Source organism: Epinephelus fuscoguttatus, linkage group LG12 (assembly GCF_011397635.1).
Source record: "Epinephelus fuscoguttatus linkage group LG12, E.fuscoguttatus.final_Chr_v1".
Taxonomy (NCBI): Eukaryota; Metazoa; Chordata; class Actinopteri; order Perciformes; family Serranidae; genus Epinephelus; species Epinephelus fuscoguttatus.
The window spans coordinates 34,850,789-34,875,522 of NC_064763.1; the positions used below are offsets into that span (position 1 = coordinate 34,850,789).

General features: G+C 40.1%; 1 protein-coding gene across 1 annotated transcript in view; it reads left to right on the forward strand.

The window, feature by feature from the left end:
- The window catches only part of LOC125898083 (gamma-aminobutyric acid receptor subunit beta-2), an 85,725-nt gene extending 65,636 nt beyond the window's left edge, over positions 1–20,089 (forward strand). The window contains exons 6-10 of the mRNA XM_049591729.1: positions 6,736–6,873; positions 10,480–10,632; positions 13,295–13,539; positions 14,212–14,352; positions 15,541–20,089. Coding sequence (XP_049447686.1) covers positions 6,736–6,873; positions 10,480–10,632; positions 13,295–13,539; positions 14,212–14,352; positions 15,541–15,888 — 1,025 coding nt within the window. The 3' untranslated portion in view covers positions 15,889–20,089. The remainder of the gene's footprint in view (positions 1–6,735; positions 6,874–10,479; positions 10,633–13,294; positions 13,540–14,211; positions 14,353–15,540) is intronic.
- Positions 20,090–24,734: the final 4,645 nt, after the last annotated feature.

Consider the following 24,734-nt stretch of genomic DNA (forward strand, 5'->3'; position numbering starts at 1 on the left):
CCTATGATACAAAAGTGCTAAATGGAACTAACAACATTGATTCTTTGGCTCTTCTATGTTTTGCTTAAATTGAAGAGCTTTTCCTGGGGTGCCAGAGGAAAAGCCATGGGGTCAATTAAATCAAAAGGTTTCATCCTGTTGGGATTGGCAATGTGCATGGCTATTTATCCATTAGATCCTCAGATATATCGTTGAGTAAAGTTTGCCACAAGGTTATGCAAAAGGAAAGCTCATGGAATGTGCAAAACACAAAGGCTTTCTGTAAGGAGAATGATTGTTGTAGGTTTAATGGTTGATCTCCCATACATTTTCATATATTTTGGCGCTGGTGATGAGACAGGAGGAAAGATCAGGGGGTCACTATTGAAATGAGTTTTCATCAAGCAGCAACCTCAAGGGCCGAAAAATGAAGCCAATGCAAAGTGCCAAAAACGACACTTTCTTGAATGCTTGAGGCTGGCTCCAAAAGCTAATCAATCCCCATGGACACCCAAATGTTACAGCAAGAAATAAACTTGTTTACAGCCTGGTACAAAATAAGTTTTGGTCTCTATAGCTAATTCCCCCATTCATGACACCCGTACAGGTGATGAATGTTTATCTAAGTTACTCATTTACATTTTATTGAAGCTTACGATTACAGCTAATTAAGGAAGTGGTCGCTTTAAGTGACAGGTGGGTGCCGTCCATTGACAAATTACTACCAACCTTGAATGGGTAATGTAGTCAGGGTGTAGCCCCAGACTCACACAGTATAGGCATAACTGTAGCTGTTGCTATTTCAGTGTGTTTTCAGTTCGTGAAAGTAAATTGTTGTATTTTGCTCATATAAAAAAGGTCTTGCAGGGTGTTTGATGTCCTAGAATACCCTCTTAGAAGTTTATGTGTTAAGTTGTTTTTGGTACATACATTTTGTTGATTTTTTTTTTAAGTCTTTTTATTGTGTTTTTAAGAATAAAGTGAAAAAGCACAAAAGCACACACTGAAAGAACACAACTTATAATTGTATACGAGGGAGGGCCAATATAGATATCACAAAAAGAGGATGTGATGCACCATGGATAAGACCTCGTCACCTAACGTCAAGCACATAAGTTATGAGTCAATTCACTTCTGCTAGGTTGTAGACCATTTGTTGAGAAACCCTTTCCAGATTTTCATTTTGTTGGCAAGTTTATTTCGAAGGCCTGAATCACATTGCCAAGCTCCCACAGCCATTGGTGGAATATGGAGCCAGACTTTAACTTGAAAATGAGGCGTTTTACTATTGTTTCAATAGCAAAACACTGCATTAGCATTAGTATTATCACAGTTAACAATGGCTGTAAATGACTCGTCTAAACTAAAAGGGGATTTATGGTTGTGCGTAGACGCTACACACATCGCCTATGCCGTTGTGAGCATTTTTACTTCTGTGGTGGTGTGTTTGTGTCACTCTGCAGTTACTCCTCCAAAACGCTAGTCAGCGGCAGAGGTTTCTGTGAAGTGCTGTAAAGTTTAGTTGATTCAAAACACACATTAAACATGGCTTAATAGAGACAATTTGAAAAACAAGTACACAAACTGGCTTCACTATAACTCGCAGCATTCACAGACAAACACTTGTGTTAATCTGAATACATTTTCCCCACAAATACAACATGCTAACATTATTAACACTCTTCAACATTTAACAAAGGTAACAGCACACAGTTTGGCTCCATTACAATTCACAAGGTTCTCTGACAAAACACCTGTCCTGTACTAAACACGTTTTTTAAACAAATTCAACATGCTAACATTATTAGCACAAGCTTATGGCATTTTACATTGTATTGATTAGCCTAGCGGCTGGAGATCTTTCCCTCTTCACATATGAGACCTGGATGAATCCCAAAGTATAAATCCCTGAAGGATAAATCACACACAAGACTTAAAATGCTATTTTAGTGGAGGCTTTACTGTCTTCACAATCTAATGTTTCTTATCTGTGAACTAAAAGTAGCCTACATACAGGCTCCGTTTCCACTGAGGGAAATGGTGTCAGTATACAGCGACAGACCGGGGGTCTGCGTCACTGCGACGCACTGTTACAATTCTGGGGAGGTGCACGTTAGGCTATGGCGTTGGTTACAGCGTAGGCTCCGCGTAGGCTCGTAACCTACGCGTCAATTCAACGCAGAACTATAAATTTCGTGTAAGGTAGCAGCCAGCATTAAGGTTATCTGTACTCTCTCATCCAAATATGGTCACTTCCGGCTCCAAAAATCCAAGATGGCGACGGCCAAAATGCCAGACTCAAGGCTTTGAAGCTTGAGTTCACAAACCAGTACGTTGAGTCACAGCCACTATGTCCATTACAGTCGATGGCGACTGAACACATTGACTCCAATTTAAATTTTGTATCTCAAGTAAAGGGGGGTTGTTCCATTGCGGTTCTATCGCTTAAGAAATGTATCCAAAATTAAGTTATTTCTGTCTGCCCCTGACATGACCTGAATTTATTTCATCCCATCTTGACTAATATGATTTCCCTATACTCTGCACTTAGTAGAGAAGCACTTAATCGTCTGCAAGTTGTTTCAAAATGCGGCTGCCAGGCTTTTTTACTGGAACTGAGAGAAGAGAACACATTAATCTCATTTTTTCCATCCTTCCTTTGGCTCCTTATTCCTTCGGAATACATTTAGAGAATTTATTGATTACCTCATATGTGAGGTGAAGATGACGATGACGCCATGTGACCACACAAACTGTCCTGTAGATGAAAGTTCTGGATATAAATTTTGAGGAGAAAAATTGGGAGTTTATTGGAACACAGCAAGTACCAAAGTCTTTCTTTAAGAGGACGGAGAGATGTCAGAGTGTGAGGGTGATGGAAGCAGCCACTGAGGAGTCTGTGTTAATAATTCAGAGCAACTAAATAGGTCACACAAGTATTAATTAGGCAGAGCAAGGTATGGTGGAGGGAGAAGAAGAGGGAAGGTAAAGTGAAAGATAGATGGACACATAATAGCAGTTATGACAGAGAAATAAGGAGGCGAGAAGGAGAGGAGTGTAATCAAATGGAAAAAGTGCTGGGAGAAAGCGGCGATAAAAATGGAACAAGTTAGAGAAGAAGAGTGGGGGAGAAAAGGAGACCAGAGGAGGAAGAGGAGAGGAGGAGAGGAGGGGTGGTGGAACGCTTTATGTTGTATGCACTAATCAATGAAACGGCGTGGGAGTTCCCTCTAAATTGTTCTGTCAAACACGCTTTCATTCGTCATCTAGCACGGCACCGTCAGCACCGCCATCCCACACACACATGCACTGTACATAGCATGCAAAACAGTCATTTTAATTCACTTTTAGCTGCTAAATCTCCCCATCATCGGCATTCCACAAAGTAATGGTCACACACACAAAAAAAAAACTTCCACGCATGCAATCAGATAATATAATAATAATCACTCAGGCAAATGCTACTGACATGCATGCAAATCCCCACTGCAGCAAACATGCAGCTGTAACAACTGTTGCAACCATCACAAAAGATTATGTTGCATGTCGAAAACATTCCCGATTGTTCTTTCGCCCATCTCCTGCTGTTACCTAAAATGCAACTCTACACATGCACATCAAGAGTGACACACTCTTATAAGTTTCATGATGTAAGATATTCAGTTGTTTGTCTTGAGGCAGCAAAGTGTATTGCAAGTCCCGGCCTCCTGCCTCTCGGTTGAGCAAGTTCACACTTCAATACACTCGTGGTGATGAGCTGTCAGTACTCTGAGATAATCTGGCGCTGCTACTGTAGCTCGCTATGTACAGAATATAGCAATCTAATGTTGTTGCACTTTAAAAATGAGCTCTGTGTCACTTCTCAACCCACTGTCGCCCAGGAGAATGCCAATATGGAGAAGCAATAATGCTATCCGTGTTTTAATACATGCTTGCCTGCTGTTCATATGGCTCTTTTTTTTTTTACACCTTTCCACCATGGTTTATTATTTTATGACTTCTGCTGTGGCGCAGGAAGGCCCTCAAAACAACTCCATTACTATTGAAAGAAGCATCTAATCTCTTTGCAAATTGTTTCAATTGAGTTTCACATAGTTTCAGTTTGGCTTTACTTGTGAGCCAACCTTCTAAAGATGTGCTCTAACCCCAGCTGTCTCCTGTCGCTCCTCGTCTCCTCATCTCCTTCCTCTCCTCTCCCCGAGACCAATGCTCTTATGCCCCGAAGTCAGCAGACATGTCAACTGCACTAGAGCAGACAGTGGGCAGTCGATTATGCAAGAGCCAACTTTCATGGTCTGATGAAAATTTTCTACTTTCTTGTTGGCTTTTTTTTTTTTTTTTTTTTCCCTTCTTCTTAACAGCACTTGTCTTCAGCTATAACTACAGAGAACCGTGTTACTCAATCATTTATTGCTCCTGCCCACTAGCTGCCTTGCTGTCCATGTCTCCACTGATTGGGCCAAAATGAGAGCAAAAGAGCGAGAAGCTTTGGTTCCGATTAATATTAATGGACTTGCTTCTTGTCCCTTTACAGATTTTACTGGGTTTTAGAGATGAAAATGGATTCCGAGCCTGGTTATTTAATCATTCTTGCTCTTGGTGTTTAATAATTTAGCTGCTCGTGGAACAAAACATAATAAAGTTGACTCATATATATTTCCTCACATATATGAGGGTTTCCGTCAGCGACTGTATAGAATGTTGTACTTCCACCTTCATTTCATAATTTATGGTTTTAACAGTATTTTCCATAATTCAGTTATTGTCAAGAGTACAGTACCTTGCTTATGGTAGGGTCCCTCTGATAATGATGCTGATGTGCACTTGAACAAAGCATGGAACTGTTGTGGAGCTGCTCAACGGCCCAGTATAGACTGTGGTTGTACTGGGCAACTGAATGTGTTTAGTGTGTGCGTACTTAAGCATCTAGGTTATAAAAACAGTTAACAAAAATCACTACTGTACATTTGTTTTCAGTGTTATGTTTTTCTGAACTATCATTAAAAAAGTTGTTCAGTAGTGTCAAGTGCACACAAGTGAATATTTATGAATATAAAATGGTAATAATGGTAGGTGAGCTGTGTCATGATGGTAGCTACTTGAAAAAGTGTCAAAGCACAAAAAAGATTTTTGATTCACCCACAGTAATTAAAAAATTACAGTCACACACAACTGCTATTAGTTGCATAACATTTGACACCAGGTTTACTTCTATTCATTCCCACCAGTCTAAATTAGCTAACACCTTTTGCTCTTTATATACAACACGCAAGTAACTGTTAGAGAGATGGATCTGGCACAGTGGATCAGTTAACTTGTGACAGTAGAAAACAAGCAAATATACTTATACTGCAAATGCATATACACACAACTGTCTCTCAGTATTAAGAAAATGTAATTTGTGGTTCTGGAAATTGACAAGAAGTTGATGTGGATATTTAATTAAGCAGCATTTTTAGGCATTGTGATTGTGATTAACATGGAAACAACATATTGACCATATTAAAGAAAAATCCAGTATCAATCCTGTATAAACCTAGGTATATATCAAACTATAAGACCCTGTTTATAATTAATTATTCTCTTATACTTCCTTATATATCATATTGTGTGGAAACAACTGCAAATTGAGCCCACTCTCACTCCAAAGTTGTCGAAATCCGGCGCTAGGCAGTGGCTGCATCAGAAACCAACGAAAAAAGGCATCCTTTGACGTCGGCACGATACGCAACTGGTTGTTGTTATAGTTTAATGGCACCCGGCGGCATCAGGGGGAAACGCAGCGGGACAAGGACGAAAGAAGTCTGAATGGGGCGGGCAGGAGGGCTGGTGGATGGGTCCAACAAACGCCAACTTTCACCCTAGAGAGCAGTGTTCACGGTCCATAAGACTCTAAAGCCAAACCCTGTTCTTTTTTCCTAAACCTAACCATGTGCTTTTGTTGCCTAGACCTAACCAAAATCCAACCATGTGTGTTTGTTGTTGATGGAAAAAAGGGCACCTTGCACGTCGTATGTGGAAGTGGAAAGTCCATGACCACACATGTGTCAGCTCTGTGATAGTCTGGCGGCCTGTCCAAGGTGTACCTTGCCTCTTGCTCAATGTCAGCTGGGATAGGCTCTAAGCAACCCTGCCACCCCCAACAGGATAATCGGTCAGGGGAAATAAATGTTCTAATTGTTTACACTTACTGCAGTATGTCTGTAGCTCAATAAAACACTACACACTACACTAGCGGTTCCCAACTGGTTTTTGAGGTCCAGAAGTGGGTCGCAGGTCCATTCTGACTGGACCGCAAGTGACTTGCGACCACGTCAAGTTTTTAAAAACATGTTAATTTGAAGTACAGTGAGTTTCCAGCACATAGCTTTCACTTTGAAGTGTTTCCTGCTGTAGAGTGAGTGACTAATAGACAGCTACTTGACAGAGACAGCAAACTAGCAGGAAGATGATGACTAAGGAGAAATCTGGACCCGTGGCTGGACCAGTTGGGAACCACTGCACTATACGCTACAAAGTAGAATATAACAGACCTTCTTTCCTTGTGAATAATGTCATATATCTTAAGTAGGTGAACCAAAGACCAGTTACTGTGTCTGCTGTCAGCAGAATGTAAAATGGTGACAAATGCAAACCTAATCAAGCAAAGTGATAAATTAACTGGACTTTATGGTATCCAGATGGACATGATTATGAACACATATACTATACAGACCACTAACAATCCTCAGTAATTCCTGTGCTCTGTTATCTCAGATGGCTACACTACAGATGACATTGAGTTCTACTGGCGCGGAGGAGACAACGCCGTGACGGGGGTGGACAAGATCGAACTGCCCCAGTTCTCCATTGTGGATCATAAGCTCATCTCAAAGAATGTCGTGTTCTCCACAGGTAATGGTAACACTGTATGACTCATAGCTGAATGTGCAGGGCTGAACACAATCAGTAGAACATCCCAATGCAATCCTATATTATCAGCCTTGACATAAATATCACCCCGAAGCATATATGTGCATATGCACACACTTAAATGTTAATACTTTGCCTTTATTACCTTAAAAAAGCCTGTTAATTATTTCCTGTCTCTTAGGGTTTCATTTCATTATCATTACGCTGCTGCAAAGGGGACAATACGGCAAGTCATAAATATTGACTCATTTCACAGTTTGCACTTACTGATATGAAAAACGGCATCCACTAATTTCCAGAAATGCAGAATGTTATGCAAATGTGCAAACGCACATACAGACCTTGGAATGAAGTGCCGTCCTGGGAGACAGAAGACACCATGACTTATTTAATAGCAATAAACAAAAAGAATGCTGTCTGATACAATGAAATATTCATCTGCTCTGCATTTTCATATTCATGAATTTGTCATGCAAGCAGGCAATTGTAAGCAGGACAGCAGCTCAGCTGAATACAGTTTCTGGGTACTGTACAGAATGAGAGCAGAACACTAATTCGATAAGAACGTGGAGACTCCACCAATGAGAGGGCTTGTTTTGTCTGCAGGGGTCATACATCCCTATTAATAACATAATGCTTCCTGATGAATGCACAATGTTTGCTCGCGTGTGTGTGTGCGTGTGTGTGTGTGTGTGTGTGTGTGTGTGTGTGTGTGTGTGTTTGTTGTCTTTTCCAGTGTGTCCCTGTAGTGTGCCTGATTGTATTGCCTTATGCAGAGATACGGAAGACGGGGGATTCCCTTTTAACACGCTGTCTATTGCGATATGGAGTGAATGACCTGGGGGCAGCCTGAGATGCAAACCTCAGCACAAAACGCCCAGGCATTTACCCAATACAAGTGTCATCTTTCACTCCAAGGATAGCCAATGTCATTGTTGCCCTCATGAATGATAAATATCCACCGCTGTACCTCGGTCCTGTCATTTTCTGCCCAAGCTGTTTCCTCGCTTCATAAAGAAATAATTCAGGGATTCTCTCATCAGCTCATGCTAACATTAGCTAAATGAAACAGCACATCTAAGTGGTGACATTCAAAAAGGAGCTGAGGCTGGTGGGATGTTTGTGCTTTCATTAAAAAGACTTAATCTTCCTCCCTCGCCCCTCTCCGGTTTCTGCGTGACTCTCCAATAAACTGGTATATTGCAGTGTATTCTCACTCTTCATGTGGTGCCTTTCCCCATTCAGTTGTAATGCAGCTCAAACCAAAATACAGCCCATTCCCTAAGGAGAGGAATATGTGAGGAGATACAATTTGCCCTCAGCAAAACCCCTGCTGTGGGCTTATTTCAAATAGAGCAGGATAAGCAAAAAAGAAAAAAAGAAGACCCTCAACAGACAAACCATCAAACCTCTTGCAATATTGTGTATAAACACAGGGAGTGGAGAGCAGGTAATTTTGGAGATAGCTGATGCTTCAGTTCAGTGGACACAACAAATGTGGCTTTTTACTGAGTGCTTCTGCAACGGACGACCCAGGGATGAGAGACTATTGTTGATAAAAGAGCTAAGAAGGAGAACTGCCGAATGAGCACAGACTACATTTTAGAATATCCACACAATTTATGGTATTATTTTTCAGACACCCCACAGAACAGTAGTGCTGAAACCATAAACGGTAAAAATGGGCGACATAGCAGCTCCCCAAAAGTGAAGCTAGAACAGCTCAATGGCCCCCTGGTGGCTGGCTGCAGCATAGGTCATAAACCCTGCCCTGTCCATGTGAAGGGATGGAACACAGGCCAAACAAACAAATTTCCAAAGATGGTTTCTGTCTTTTTAGAAAGTTCTTATCACACTGATGTACACACAGATGTTAATTTTTTGATAGGTTTGGTTTTAATTAGTTATTTGATGCTGTATAAAGTAGGTGTCACATCATGATTGACAGCTGTGATTTACTTGCAACTGAGCCGCATGGATGTATGCGTGGGACCTCAATACCACACCTTCACCTCACAACTACTAACGCTACAAAGCCACCCTCAAATTGCCATTCAAGGAACTGCAGTTTTTGACACTTTGTTGGCTTCATTATTCATTCAGCCCTGGAGGTTGCCACTTGGTGCACACTCTGACCCCAGGGTCTCATTTATAAAATGTTTATAAATGTGACCCCAAATGACATCACCAGTGCAAGATGAGAATTAACAAGGTCATTATTAATCAGTGATTCAGGTCTTTTAATAAGCCTGTAATTCAGGAGGTTATGGGCAAATGGTTCTCATTGACTCCTTCATTCTACTTGTTACACCATATTTCAGACAACGTCTTTGATAAGGATGTCGAATCACTGATAATAATTCTTTTATACTTGGCTATAAATTGCATCTTGCTGCGATAGTCTGCTCCGCAGGTCCCAACGGTTGACAGATATCAGCTGTGCTTCCTCTGGAGAAACTGACTCATGATCTCAATAATAAATCGGACAAGTTCTGGCAACTTTGGCAACCATGTCGCTTTTTCCTCCAAGAACTCTGACTTGCTTATCGCTGGAGGGCAGTGACTGTTTACTCCATCTGTCGATGTCATTATCACATTGCTGTACAATCTCTTTCTTAAAACATATTAGTTTATTCATTCTTAGTTGTATATGCAGAAAAGTTTAATCTTTTTAGCTGGTTTCTTTTTGTATGGATTCTCTTTTCTATACTTTTCTGTCTTGTCTGTCTTTATGTGTCGGTGTTGTTTGTGTTGGTTGGCTTTGTTTGTTTATATATGTATGTGCTTTATATGAAAAATCTAATAAAAAGAAAAGAAAAACACATTTTCAGTCAGGAACACTTTAGTCAAAGAAAACTGTATTTCCACTTGCAGTATTATATTAAGTGGTATGGCTCTGTTCTGGGGCCCCTTTGCCTTTCCTCAGGCCTATGCAAAAAGCCTCTTCCACGCCCCTACGTGGAAAAGCTCAAGGTGAACCAAACCTCTCCACCCTTCCACATGCATGCATGGAAAGCCATAAGGCAGAGAGAGAGCACACCTGTCTGCCCTTCCACGTGCAAATGAGGAAAGCTTTAGGCAGAGAGAGCAAACCTCCCTGCCCTTCCATGCGCCTACATGGAAAGCCTAAGACAGTAAGAGCAGCAGCAAAGACGGATGTAGCCGGAATGTGAGCTGAGCTTGACATCGTGTCCTGCCTGAACTAACGCTATGCTCAATTTATGGTTACATTCAGTAGCAAAGGCAGCGGTAGCATGATGTTGTTACCCTGCAGTTAAAAAATAAAAGTCAAAAAACTTTTAGCACTTAAATTATCCGTAGCTTTATACCATATGTGTGGCAGAGCAGAAATCATTACTGTTTTCTGGTAAATGACCTGTTTTGTTGTTTTAACGACTTTTCTGAACTTGTGCTTGAGGACATCCCAAAATACTCACTGTACCGGAGAGTTATCTCTAAAATGGCACAGTCAGAAAACATAGTCCTGGAGACCTGACAGCTGCGGCAAATGTTGTGGAAATGTGTCACCTAATGCTGCTTCTGCTTGCTTTTCTTTTTTTGTTCCTTCCCCCCATCCCCTCTCCGCAGGTGCTTACCCTCGTCTGTCCCTTAGTTTTAAGCTGAAGAGAAACATCGGGTACTTCATCCTGCAGACATACATGCCTTCTATACTTATCACCATCCTGTCCTGGGTCTCCTTCTGGATCAACTACGACGCCTCTGCTGCCAGGGTGGCTCTGGGTGAGGCCTGCAATACGAATATAGACAGACTGACAGGACATATGGGTGGAAAGTTAAAAGAAGATTGCACTGGCACTAAAATAGAGTGACCTGGGGGAAGCTATACATAGATATATATATTGTTTTCTGAATTTTATCTCATAGCATTCACATCATTCACTTGAAGGGCAAATAGAGACAAGAAACCTTCGGGGTGATGTGTTGAGTTAAAAAAAAAAAGATTAATGGATATTTCACATTAAGACAGGCAAGAATATCTGTGGCAAATTTAAGCATTGAATAAACTCACAGAAGAAGAATCAATAGTTTGCAGAAGACCTGTCTGACCTGTGTCTCATCTGAAATACAATGTCTTAGCTGCAGGTAAAACTTTTCCTACAATAGTCATCATCACAGATTAACATTGCTGTGCTGTGAAGGCCATGCCTTTTTTACTATTGAAAAAGAGTCGTATTCATACAGGTCTTTTAATTAATTGATTGATTACTGTTCTTTGTGTCTTTATTTATTCAAGACAAGGCCCCTATATAATCATTAAGGAGCAGCACTGCACAACTACCCTTTGTTTCCCTTCTTTTACTGTCACTGTGGGTGCTAACAGGGTCAAATATCCATCCCAGTCCAACACATGTTGCTGTGTCCCACAGACGTATTGTGATGGATGACCAGTTTGATTTGTTTCCACTCTGATTCCAGAGCCTCTGTTCTTTTCTGGAAGTCACAATTTCCCCCCCGTCATCCTCGATTATGTAAACCCCGTGTAGCCTGTGAGGTTTGTATCGAGCTGCTAGCTTACCCCGTGTTTATCGAAAGCTCCCTGTCTTCTTTTCACCCAGCTCCATCTACCCAGCTTCATCCATTCATCCATCCTTCTGCCCATCCCTCGCTTTAGTCGACAAGGCAATTTCGCTGATTGACGACTGAGCTGCATTTAGTGATCTGAGGGGAAGGCGTGCATGGGATTTAGTAAGGGGGAGAAAAAAAGGGTAATGCTCCATAATGGAGGCGGGTCAGCAGAGTTGGGAAATGTTTGGTCACCCCTCAGTCTACAATAGATTCAGGAACCACTCTACTCTGACCTGGTTTTTAGGCATTAAAATGGACCTGTAATGGCTGAATCACATGGCCACTGTGCTGCAGGGATCCTTTGTTGGTATTGTTAAGCTCTCGCAGCAACAGCTTGTGAAAATTGCCTGAATCCTATTTTGAGCGGTGGTCACCTGACAGCTTTGTGACAGCTGTAAAATAATTTAGTAATTGTTTACTGAGACCCTCAATGGAAATTGCCTTAAGTAATCACGCTTTGTGTGCTAGAGTACAATATACAGGTGCGTGTGGGAGGATTTGTGCGCACTATAGGAGCTGAGAAAGTAATATTTAAGCTTTGGAATCTGGCCTCTCATGCCATTTATAATTCCTGCATATAGATAATACCATAGACATCCTCTATTGTAAGCACACTACATCCAAGAGCTGGTGCTTTGCTTAAACGACAGGAATATGAAATGAAATTACTAGCAGCAAGAGTTAGCGTGTCACTCATAATAAGCACAAACTCAACACATTGATATGCAGAGTCAGTCTGACAGTAACTATCCCCACAGCCTGCTGGGCGAGGGTTTTTTGAAAACTGTCTACAACTTTTCTCAGTAGGAGTTCTCCGCTAATGAACAAGACCAAGGTTGACATTTGAATTTCAAATGGCTGCGGCGCTTCAGGTGCACGTCTTTTAGCTAGATGCATGGTTTAAAGTTGTGGGGGTGAGCCCCTCGGGTTCATTGATCCTGGCAGGCATAATCAAGCACAGACATGGTATCAAGTAGATCACAAAGATGTGTTGCAGTTGGAAGGATTAAAACTGTCACACAGTAAATCAGAGGAGCACAGTAACTAAGAGTTCCAGGTGCTAGTGATTCAGTAAAGAGAAAAATGCAAGGCGTAAATTGGTGAGTGCATCACATAGAGCTGCCCCGGACTAAGAATTTTTGCAGTCGACCGATAGTTGTCACTTAGGGCCATTAGTCGACTAGTCCCCCAGATGCCCACATATGTTTTATCTACAAGTGCACGTCACACACTGAGCGAGCCGCCTGTTAATGACACTGACAGCAAAGCAGTAATGATTGTGCTAAGTGGCTAATGGGCATGTAGCTACTGACATGTTTCAGATGATACGTCATGTTTGTAGTCGACCAATGAAGATGAGTTTACATATCACCTTGGGTTCGTCCTTCACCTTCTCAAAATGATCCCACACTTTGGATTTCCTGCCCGACATGTTATTAACTAGCCTGTGGAATAACCGCAGGTACCAGCTCTGGAAATTAGGGGCTGTGTCTTGAACCACCTGGAAAACAAAAGGTCGGGCGATGGGTGCTACTCTTGTGCCTTTTCTTTGCCAGCTTTCAAGAGCCCAGCGGCAGGTTGAGTCTGAGGTTGCTAATCAACCTAAACAAGCACCCTATAGCCTATTTATCTGAAATCCTGAGTGCAGAGCTGATCTTCTTCCAGGCGCTGTTTTTAGGCCTATCATCCGTGAGACAGATGTAATAATTCCAACTGCTGATATGTAGTTCCTAAAGTAATACTTTTTTAAAGTTTTAACACTCTTTATTCATACAGTTTCTGTTTTAATGCAATGAATGTGGTCTTTCTCCTCCAGGTATCACTACGGTGCTCACCATGACTACCATTAACACCCACCTGAGAGAAACCCTCCCCAAAATCCCTTACGTCAAGGCCATAGACATGTACCTCATGGGCTGCTTCGTCTTTGTGTTCCTGGCTCTGCTGGAGTACGCGCTGGTAAACTACATCTTCTTTGGAAGGGGCCCTCAGCGTCAGAAAAAGGCAGCTGAGAAACTAACTACAGCCAACAATGAAAAGATGAGGATGGATCCGAATAAGGTAAGAATAGTTAAGGTTATTTCTGAAGTGTGTTGACTTACATTTCATTTCCTATTTAGAAAAGGTTTTACATTTTTCAGAGAGCATATACTCTACACAAGCCCCTACATTCTCACCCGTTCAAATGAGAGCAGTTTTCTTTGCTCTAGATTCACGGAATCACATATTTCCTTTACTTTGCGGTGGAATATGAATTCAATTATTCATAAAGCTGTCTAAGGAGCTCAGAATAATTACTAGCAAAGAAAAGAAATGTCACCACTTCAAATGGAGGGTTGACCTAATGTTTCTTGCCTTCACTGTGCCAAGTAAAGCCAGCCTAATAAGCTTGTACTAACCCTGTTTGAAATCCAAATGAGACATGTTGCCAGCTGAAACAGAGGGAAAGAAGGTCTCAGAGCCACTTGGCTCCTTGTCTCTATAGAAAAGGTTGCGTTCACTTTCCCAGTTTGTGCTCCCAGCTGATATGAACCAAATATTTAGTAGCAGAGATGCAAAATGGCAACCATAAACATGGCTGCACACTGACATGTAGAAGTTCATGCCCACACATATTTGCATTTACTCATGAACACAAGGATTTAATTATTTCATATAATGTTTATTGTTGCCAAACTCCTTCCACTAGTTTTCAGTTGCTCAAGTAACCATGGCGACTCTGTTTGATTGCAGTGGCTGGTGGGGAATGTAGTTGGCAGAGACGATACTCTGTATGCAAGAATGAAACAAAGGGATCTCGATGGTCATGACTCCATGTGGGAACCAATCTTTGTGGATGATGCAGCTATTGGACTCGGCGATCAAAAGAATAAGGTACTGAAAAAAACTATTGTTAAAGTAACTATTTTGGGGGGCATTTAGGTGCAGCAAAACTTTTTTGTGGCTGATTTGTTTATTCAGCCACCTGCTATTACTCCAGTATTCGTAGGAGCTGATCTTCACCAACTCCTGAGGGAAATATCCAGCTATTTAGCATCCAGCTGCATCATTATGGTCATCAGCTAGTCACTAACTCTGTCTGTCTGCTGTTTGATGCTGGGCAGGCATGCTTGCCAACCCTCCCATTTTTCTCCAGAGACTCCTGGGGTCACAATTCTCCCATATTTCTTAGAATTTATGTCAAATTTCCATACCTTTTGTTCCTTTTTGTTATCATAACTTATTTTGACACTGTACAGCATATATAAGCCAAAGCCAAGACTTTAAAAGTGTGCTGATTCCCCTCCGTTGGTATATCTCCAACGCTCTTGGGCCGGAGAGGGGCACTTTTCCAGCCTGCATGATTTGGGCGAGGCTGCTGGTGGACACTTTGTCTCTGAGCCGATCGTCTGAAGTGATACTCTGTAATGGGGAGTTCGTGCCTCAGTGGTTGGTGGGGACCCAGCTTACCCTCCCCCACCATGGAGGGGTACCCAACTGTTTTCCAGAGACCATAAGCCTTCAGTTCAGCCGCACCAGGGCATCCAGGACCCAGGGGTGTGTGGGCCAGGCAGGACAACCAACTCTGGGTCCCTGACATGGGCCAACACCACAGCCTGGCCCCCCCTACTCTGCTGTTGTATCATGAGCATGAGCCAAAAACTAAACCAAATTAAACTTCTGTCGTTTTTATTCTATAGAAGTCACAAGAATGCAGGAAACAAAGTCTCTGAAACTCAGATGTTTTGGGAGAGGGACCACAGACCCCTGCTTTGGTTTTAAAATCCTCCCCATATTTTGAGGTGTTAAGGTTGGCAAGTATGTGGGCAGGCAAAACCAAAATGATGAGCTGAAAGACACTAAAACAATCCATAGGTAATGAAAATTCTCTCTAGCTTTGTCACTGGGAGTGACCCCCTTTTGCATTACATGTAATTATGGCAAACATAGTTAATTAATATAGTCTAAGGGTTATATTCGTATGGTCTCCGCCATTTTAAAGTACAATTTTGGCAGTAAAATGTGGTTTATTAGAGAAAAATGCTGTTGATAATACACTGGGCAAACTTGACTCTTTTCCAGATGGACCCTCATGAAAACATCCTTCTGGGCACCCTGGACATCAAAAACGACATGGGCGTTTCAGAGCTCGCTCTGGGTCTCAACGACCCACGCAATACCATGCTGACATACGACAGTTCGACTCTACAGTACCGCAAAGCTGGACTGGCCAGGCACAACTTTGGCCGAAACACACTGGAGTGCCACATGACTCAAAAGAAGAGCCGACTACGAAGGCGCGCTTCACAACTAAAGATCAACATCCCAGACTTGACTGATGTAAACTCTATTGACAAATGGTCGAGGATGATCTTCCCAACTGTCTTCTCCTTCTTCAATGTTGTTTACTGGCTTTATTACGTCAACTAAAAGAAACAAAGGACATCAGCGAGAACAAACAGCAAAATATGTTGCTCATTTGTTGTTTGTATCTGGTTTGTTTCATTTTTATGTGATCTTGTAAACTGGACTGAATGACTATATTCAGGACTGGATCCATCATATCTTGGAATACCACATTTGCTGGCTAACACGAAAAAACCTTATAAAAGAGAGATTACAAACATATAAGGTGCCTGTTCCTGAGTAATTGTTTAAAATTTTACATATTTTGTGATTTGTGTATCTTGCCATTTTTTTAATGTTTGCATAGTTTTTTTTATGTCTTTGTTATGTTGGATTTAAAGCATACACAATTCATTGCCAAAATATCATGTTAGTTAAATACTAATTGACAAGTTGACATATTTAAATGACCATTTACTTTCACTGGCACTACTTAAAAAGTGCTGAAGTGAGTTTAAAGTCAGCAGGATTTTTTTAAGATTCATTGTATCAAAGACACGAAATGTATTACTAGAATTAATTTCATACTTACAAGGGCCTGAAGCTTACAATTTACAATATCATGTAAGGTAAAAAAAAAAAAAAAAATTAAAATCAACTTTTTTTTTCTTTAATATACTTGGAGCACTATATAATTTATTTGTAAGCATTTTCTCAGTTCGTCAACTATTTTAATAGGGCGGTATTAACTAATATCAACTAAGAGCATTCCAAAACTTCCAGGTTTGAACTCTGATTGCACTGAAGAAGCCTCCTGAAGGAAAAAAATGGCATAATATAAAGAAGGATAAAGCTAAAACAGCCAATTTGAATTGTCATTATTGTGTTTTGTCCACTGTGTCTGATAGAGGAGAGTAAAGAACAAAAAGAGAGAGCGCAAAATATGTAAGAAAAAAATCCATAGCCAAATTGGTTGTACTTATATATTATTATATTTATTAATATTAGACTTTACCCCTATGTGTATATACACGGCATAGATGCTTTTGAGGGACGACTGTGTCTGAAGAAAGTAGTTTAGTATATGTAAATATCACCTTTCAATATAGGGATTATATGACCAAAAAAAATCCCTTTCCAGCTCTCTATCTCACTTTCTTGGATATATATTTACAACACTGATTAAAAAGAAAAGGTTCACAACTACTAAGGAGGCACTTTATTAGCTATGACAATTCTTTCATGGTTAAATGATAATTGAATGGTAAAGCTAAAAGGACTGCATTTGTCCACAGAGAGGCCAGAATGCATTGAAAGCACAAAAACTTCAAATATCAGCTTGTGACACCATTTTTTAAATATTTTTTTCTATGCAGATGATTTGTCATTTTGTTATCAGTGAGTTTCAATATCTGCCTCCCAAACCAGATTATTATAATTATCATAGGTTTCAAACCTCTCAGTCATGCGTTGTTTCCAGATTGAAAAAATGGGTTGATGATCATAAAAGGACATAGCCGTAAATCCAAATTTTACTAACGATGCTGTGCTTTTGACTGTATGTACACAAGGTAGATTTTATAAGACTTTGCACACGAGTTTTTCAAAGCCATAGAGGCTGTTACCGTAGTTCTTCTAATACCTGGTGCTTATGGGGGCTGTCTTAAGAGGAACTTTATTATTATCAATATGACTACGATCACGCTTTATGTTTCAGTTACAACAAGGTTAAAATGTACAAATATAACTAGGGCTGCAACTCACAAGAGTGTCGTATCCCTCTCCCCATCGAATTGCTCACACTGTCCGTATGAATGAACTCTGGCGTTAATGGCCTCTTTTTCACGTACGCAAATCATTCATCGAAGAGTGGAATGCAACGTCTCGAGACAGAGTGAGGGTCACTGTCAGGGACAAAGGCTCATCTACAGGGACACTGATGAAGACATAGAAAGGAAGAGAAGGTGACTCTTTCAGAAATCACAGTAAAATCAGAACTAGCAACTAAAGCTGTCGTCTCACATGGTTCTTTGAGATCATCCAAAACAACAAAGATCTCACTCCAAGGGTTAATTTCTGCTGGTTTGCCATTCATTTTGATTGTGAATGTGTGAGTGAACACTTTAACATTAATATTCTACTTGTTTACTTAAAATGTAGCCACATAGAGTTTTGTCTCAGTGCATGCTCTGTAACGTAGTAACTCCTTGATATTTCTGTTTTTGCTCACGTTCTCCTTTCTCACTGAATTGTTTCATTTCATTTGTGCTTTTTGTGTTTGATACAAATGAGTGCACATACATATGTAATTAATTTATTTAAAAAAAAGAGTGTGATGATTGGTATTGCGAATATTAATGATGTTATTTAAAATATATACATTTTTCTAAAAAGCATTTACATAACAGTTACGCCTGTTTTAATAATGACACAATGATGGATTTTCACAAGCACTGCCCAACAACTGAAATGTAAACTTTGATTGAACTTTGTGTTTAACTCTTGGAACTTACAATAACCTCACTGGTGTTTACATGTTACTCATCGAAATTTTCACACTGTGTTGATCTAGCTATTGAGAACTGCGCATAGTAAGTAAATTACGTTTTGTTTTGGGAGTTTCTTTATGGTTCTGGTGAATATTTCAAACAAAACTGATCCCATCTTTCATATTTTCAGTGTTTTTGTAAGTTTTTAAAAAATACACATGTGAAGGGATCCAGATAGATTCTAGAAACCTGATTATTGGCGTTGTATGTTTTTCTAAAAATAACAATGAGTTGAACTCAAATTTGGGATCACGTCCCAAAAAAAACCACATATTTAAAAAGTATGTATATATGAGATAGTATATTATTAAGCAGCAATTGGAGCATATTATTCCTGTAAATAATTACCTATGAGCGTTCAATGAAAAAGACAAAAAGGACATTTTCGATATAATTCATACTGTAATGTTAAGAGAATGCAAAGGCTGATGTGAAACTATGTAAATAGTCTATTTTAGAGTGTCACTTGATCATTTTTCTGTTTCTTTTTGCTGTTTGTCAAAGCACATTTCTTTGGTTTTGCCAAAATGTAACATATATTCATGAATGTAGTTGATATTCTTTTGCAGCATGTATTTGCTGCAATGTGTCAGCAAAAGTATACAATTTCTTGTACCAATGATCAGCTCAATACAGCTTAATGTACACCACCTTTTAAAACACACGTGCACACACACACACACACACACACACAAAGGGTCAAGTGATAAAAAGGCTAGCGATGCCTTCGTATCAACCCCGAAAGTCAACCATCTCAGGTCAGCACAAATCACACCGCTAACAACACTACAACCACTAACTACAACTTCTACCCAAGAATTGTACTTAAGGAAAAGTACCTTAGTGAGCTTGTTTCAGATGTTTTCTCTTTAATGTGTTTGCTTTCTCTGTTCGACACGAGTCCCTAAATACTGTACACGGTACATGTTTACTGTACGGCACACTTTTTCAACAACGACAGAAACTAAACACCTAGAATACTTTAAAAGTCATTAAGGTACTAAATCCACCTCAGCCATATAATGTCTCAACCTACCCAGTATAAATATATTTCTTAATCTTCAGAATAATAGCGTATGTGGTATGACATGGTGTATTTGAGTGTGAGAGTGTGTAGTGGATGTATGTCGGCCAGACAGTGTTTCCAAAGCACACCAACAACTGGCAAGAAAGGTCTGCTTCATAAGTTCTACACTTTGAATATGTGTTTGTACTTCACAACGCTTTTTGGTTTCATATATTTTTATACTTCTATACTCCTGTGTAAAAAAAAAACTGCAAACACTGTTGTTTGGCAAAACCTTGTAAATCCAATTTTGGCAATTTTCACATTTATACTATACAGAATGATTATATTATCGTCTCGGGATTCTGAAAACTCAACGACATGTATGCTTACAAAATCCTGTCCTAAATGGTTTGAAAATGGCTTTTTTTCTCTCTTCATTCCTGGAAAGCCGAGGTGTTTTTGGAAATGCAAGGTTTTCATCAGACAGTAGAGTCTTCTCTGGAGAGCAAGGACAGACTGACATCCCTAAAAGCCTAAATGACACATCTTGGTGACAGTGTATGTTTGCACACACTCACAGAAGAAGCCTTAGCCTCCTGCTGCCCTGGACTTCACTCCAAGGAGCATCAATCCTTCTTACCCTCTCAACACCCTGCACCTTGAAAAATCCTTGTATGTGCCACTCACAAGAACATTCCCAGAAACCCAGAGCTGTACCTTCTCAAAGATAAGCCCTGTACAAGTCAGTGTCTGTCTTTATTATGAAAAACCTATGGAAATGAATACATTGTCAATAAATATTGTATACAGTTCTAAATCTGCAAGCGTTTATTTCTGCACTAAACTGGAGGAAGGGAAAACTGAGACTAAAGCACCTAAAACTTTCTGATGATGGGGCGAACATGTTCACCACTTTATCCAAGTCCCCTCCTAAATGTGGGTATTGTTGATCACCAAAACATTCCAGTGAGACCAGACCACTGCTTGAAAAACAACACAGCTAACTGGGGTCAGTTCAAAGTCTTAGCTGAGACGTTACTCATTTGTACATTTTGATTTGATTTGATTTGATTTCTTTATTTAAGTGTCAAGCTTCAAAGAAGCCCAGCCCTTATGGGCTTATAAGACACTTTATCTCAAAAACAGAAACAATGATCAAACATACAAGTTGGAAACAACCAAGATACGAAACAAATGTACAATAATACAGATGTACAATAGTAGAATGTAAACACAACAGTCCTCATGATTAGGACAGTGAACCCGAATCTAATCCACTGATATATCTCACTTAAAGAGCAAGGATTGCCTTCTATTCCAGGCTTTGAAAATAAAATTAGCAGTCTTAAAAACCTCAGTCTTAAATAACCACTCCAACTTCTGACCATCATCCACCCAAAATAAATCAGCTTTTTGTTTTTGCATTTCATCAAACAAGGGAACCCTTAAGTGTACAGTTGGTTCTAACATCATGAAACTTAAATCTCCCTCAAAGTTGCTGAGAACTTTCCCTATCCTGTCACCCTCAAATATCCACCATTTTGGATGAAAGGATTTCCAGACTTCTATCCAGGACATACAATTCTATTGATCACATGTAATTATGTGTAGAAGCTGTTGTACCTGCTGCCCCTTCAGGAGAGACAAACCAGGCAAATGCTTGGTGGCCACCCTCAAAAAAATTGGGATAAAGGGCCCCCAATGACATGATATTGGCAGGCTTGCCATGGTAGTTGGTGTCACTGGTTTTATATGGTGTTTGGGCATACAGCAGTTACATTACTGGCCCACCACCCCCACCAAGGCTTTTCTTTTTCTATCAGTACTTAATCAGACGGCAGTCGCTACAATTCTAAACTGAAAGTCTCTGCTGTATAGAGAGTAGCAGGAGTCAGATTTCACCGATCACATGACAGAAGTAAGGAGATTCGACCAGCGATGCGATATAATACAATACGATACGATATGATGCAATGTAATGCAATCCAATTCGATACGATACGATGCAATACGATATGATACGATACTATACGATACAATGTGATATGATACAATACGATGCAATACGATGTGATACGATACTATACGATACAATGTGATATGATACGATACGATGCAATACGATGTGATACGATACGATGCAATATGATGTGATATGATACGATACGATGAAATACGATATGATATGAGATGATATGATACGATACGATGCAATACGATGTGATATGATATGATGCGATGTGTTGGATACGATACGATATGACACAACTTGTCAGTTTGTTTCATTTTTTACAGTGTACAGTGAAATACATTTTGCATCCTCAGATAGCTCAGATCAATTAGTTCACACACAAGTAGACGTACAATTACACAAACAGCACATACCCACAAAAAAGCATACAGAACAGTCATGACCATGGAACACATTACAAAATATCCTATTAGATATTAGATCTTAATTAGCAGCACACTGATTTTGGTTTAGCGCCAGAATAAACTGATGAATAAAAACATTTTTTTAGCCTGTTGTATTTGAATGGAGGGACTCTGAATTGCCTGTTGGAGGGCAGAAGTTCACTGTTTAGAACATGCGAGGTGACTAGCTAACGTGCTGTTAGCAAGTCTCAGCATGCTCTTTTTGTGGGTTGCCTGAAAGAAGTGTGCCACAGGTTGGCTAATTATCTTAGCGCAAATTTTGAGTTGACAACATGATTTAGTTTCAAGTTTCACCGATAGCCAGTTTAGCCAGGCTGTACTGCAGTACAGCATGACACTCTGAATCATAGAGTTGAAAAACCAATCCAGTCTCACTCTGAAGTTGACAGTGACTTGCGGTGTCAGACACCGGCAAAAAAATTGTCCTTTAACGTCGCTGTTATAGTTTAACAAAACCCAGTGGCGTCAGGGGGAAATGCAGCAGGACAAGAATGAAAGTTAACCCGGCAATACCCAAGTGGGGCAGGTGCGAGTGGTGGTGGATGGGTTCAGCAAACACCCCTTTTCACCATGGACTGCAGTGTATGCATCCTGTAAGATTATGAGGCCAAACTCTGTTCTTTTTACCTAAACCTAACCATGTGTTTTGCTGGCTAAACCTAAACACATGCGTCCGTTGTTTAAGAGAAAAAAATGTCAGTTTGTGGTGTTATACCATCATAGTGCATTTACTCTGAAAGAAGACAATGTATGTAACAGGCAGAACTTGACAGGGCATCCCAGAATGTCAGCAACCAACACACCCAGGGTACTTTGCATGCCGTATCTGGACATGGAAAGTCCATGACCAAATGTCAATACCTGACAAGGTTGGAGTGAGAATGTTTTGGAAAACAGAGATATAATCTGGCTGGGGGCTCCAAAAGATAGCGGAGAATTTGGTTTCAAAGTGAAAAGCAGAAGGCCTTGGTGGCCTTTTTTGCCTGGAGCTCCCCTACAGTCTAGGACTGCCTCCAGTCGTACACTTGTAATTTTTTCTGTATCCCAGTAAGTGAACTATACTTAAAATATATGACATGGGGAGCGCCTTTGTAATATGGTAACATTTAGTGTACTGAGTTTTTAAAGGAGTTGTACTTTTATGTGATTCGTGGACTCAATGCTGACAGCCAAAGTTTGTTTGATTTTCAAATAACTTTCCAAAGCTGAGTAGCTACAAGGTCACTCTTACACTTTCTGGCAGTGAGTGGCCAAATTTTCCAAACCGCTGCTCATGCATTTGCATTTCAATTTCGAGGCTTCACATCACACAGATCAGTAATACACATTAAAATGTCGAGGGAAATAATGCTTATCTGGTGCTGAGAGATGCTACTACTGCTTGTGTGATATCAGCACACTGCATGGGAACAGTTCAAACAAATAAAAAGTCGTTCTGCAGGGTAGCGGTCACATAGCTGATCAGCTCTCACAAGTTGATCTTAATTTGACTGAACCTTTGGAGCAAAGTTACGTACAAATTCCTCTCATCTTGCTAAATGTGAATCAGAGGCAGCTTGTGTCTCACATTAATCCAACATAGAGCCAGACTTTCAGACTCTTTGTATTGGGATCTTCATCTTCTCAGAGACTCATCAATATTACATAAATACTTCCATTTTAATATTTCTGTTTTCACATAGCTTCTAAAGGCATGGTATATTTCTAATACATCCTAACACAATGAAGCAACGCAATAGCAGTTACCTATGGGAAAAAGATGAAAATAAAAAGTACATTTATCACTGCGCGTTGGAGTTCACACATTCAATTCACATCAAGGTTTTGATCAATTTTTAGCTGCAGCGTTCTTTTATAATTCATAACAAACGACTGTTCTCCAAGTTTGAAGCCCCGTGTTAACAGACTCTCATCAATAGCAGTTGTTGCCTTTGTATAGCACGGCAAGTCTGACTGCCATCAAAGGCTAAATCGTGTATTTTTGCAGAAATGTGCTGTCAAAGGTCAAAGAACGAAATCAAAAAGTGATTTCATATGTGAGTTTTTTTTATGGAGGTTTTAACCTAGCAAAGAGGCCTGACAGCCTGGTTCATTAAATCTGTAAGAATGTAATACAGCTGCTTGTCAAGGTCTTAAGATGGAACGACAGTTTTTTTTTTACAACGTAGTTTTGTCTAGAAAATAAAAAAATATTTTATCTTACATATAGAGTCCTTCACTTGCATTCAGAGTTGGAGACCCAAGTCACACTGGAGTTGTGCACTCCAATCATTCCTGAATAAACTTTGATGTAAGACTTGATGTACAATTTCTCCTCAGACTTGATACAAACTTATTGAACTCATTGGAGCCAAATGAGAAACTGGACCGAGCACAAGTGCAACCTAATATTGCTTCTTCTTCTTCATTTTCAGAACAAAATACAGTTTAATCAAGCCACTGAATATAGACGTGCATTTATTATAGCAATTTAGACTGTGCATCCTGTGCCATGTGAGGTCTTTTCAATTTTACTCTGAGAGTTTTGATAGAATAGTGTGATAGCTCTACAGCTGTCTTAATACTGGTGCAATATTTGAAAGATGGTTTTGTCAAGAAACAACTGAGCTATGGACCGTTATATCACAGTCAAACAGATGAAAAGTTTCTCACCATGTTACACATGCTAAGGCATCCTCATGTGGACATGATCAAAGATTCCCAGTGTGACAAATGGGAATGCTGAATCACTGGAAACTGACTGTTTTGAAAAAGTGCCATGTGTGATCTGTTTCCTGGTGGTCTTGTGCTGGTTCAAATCCTGTTACTAACATGAAGCTGTTAATGAGAGAGTATAGTTTCTGGAAAACAGCTGTCGGTTCCAGTGGAAGCTGTTTGTTGGCAGATATCGTACCATCTCAAGCTTATAATGTGCGTTTTCAAATTGCATATGTAGC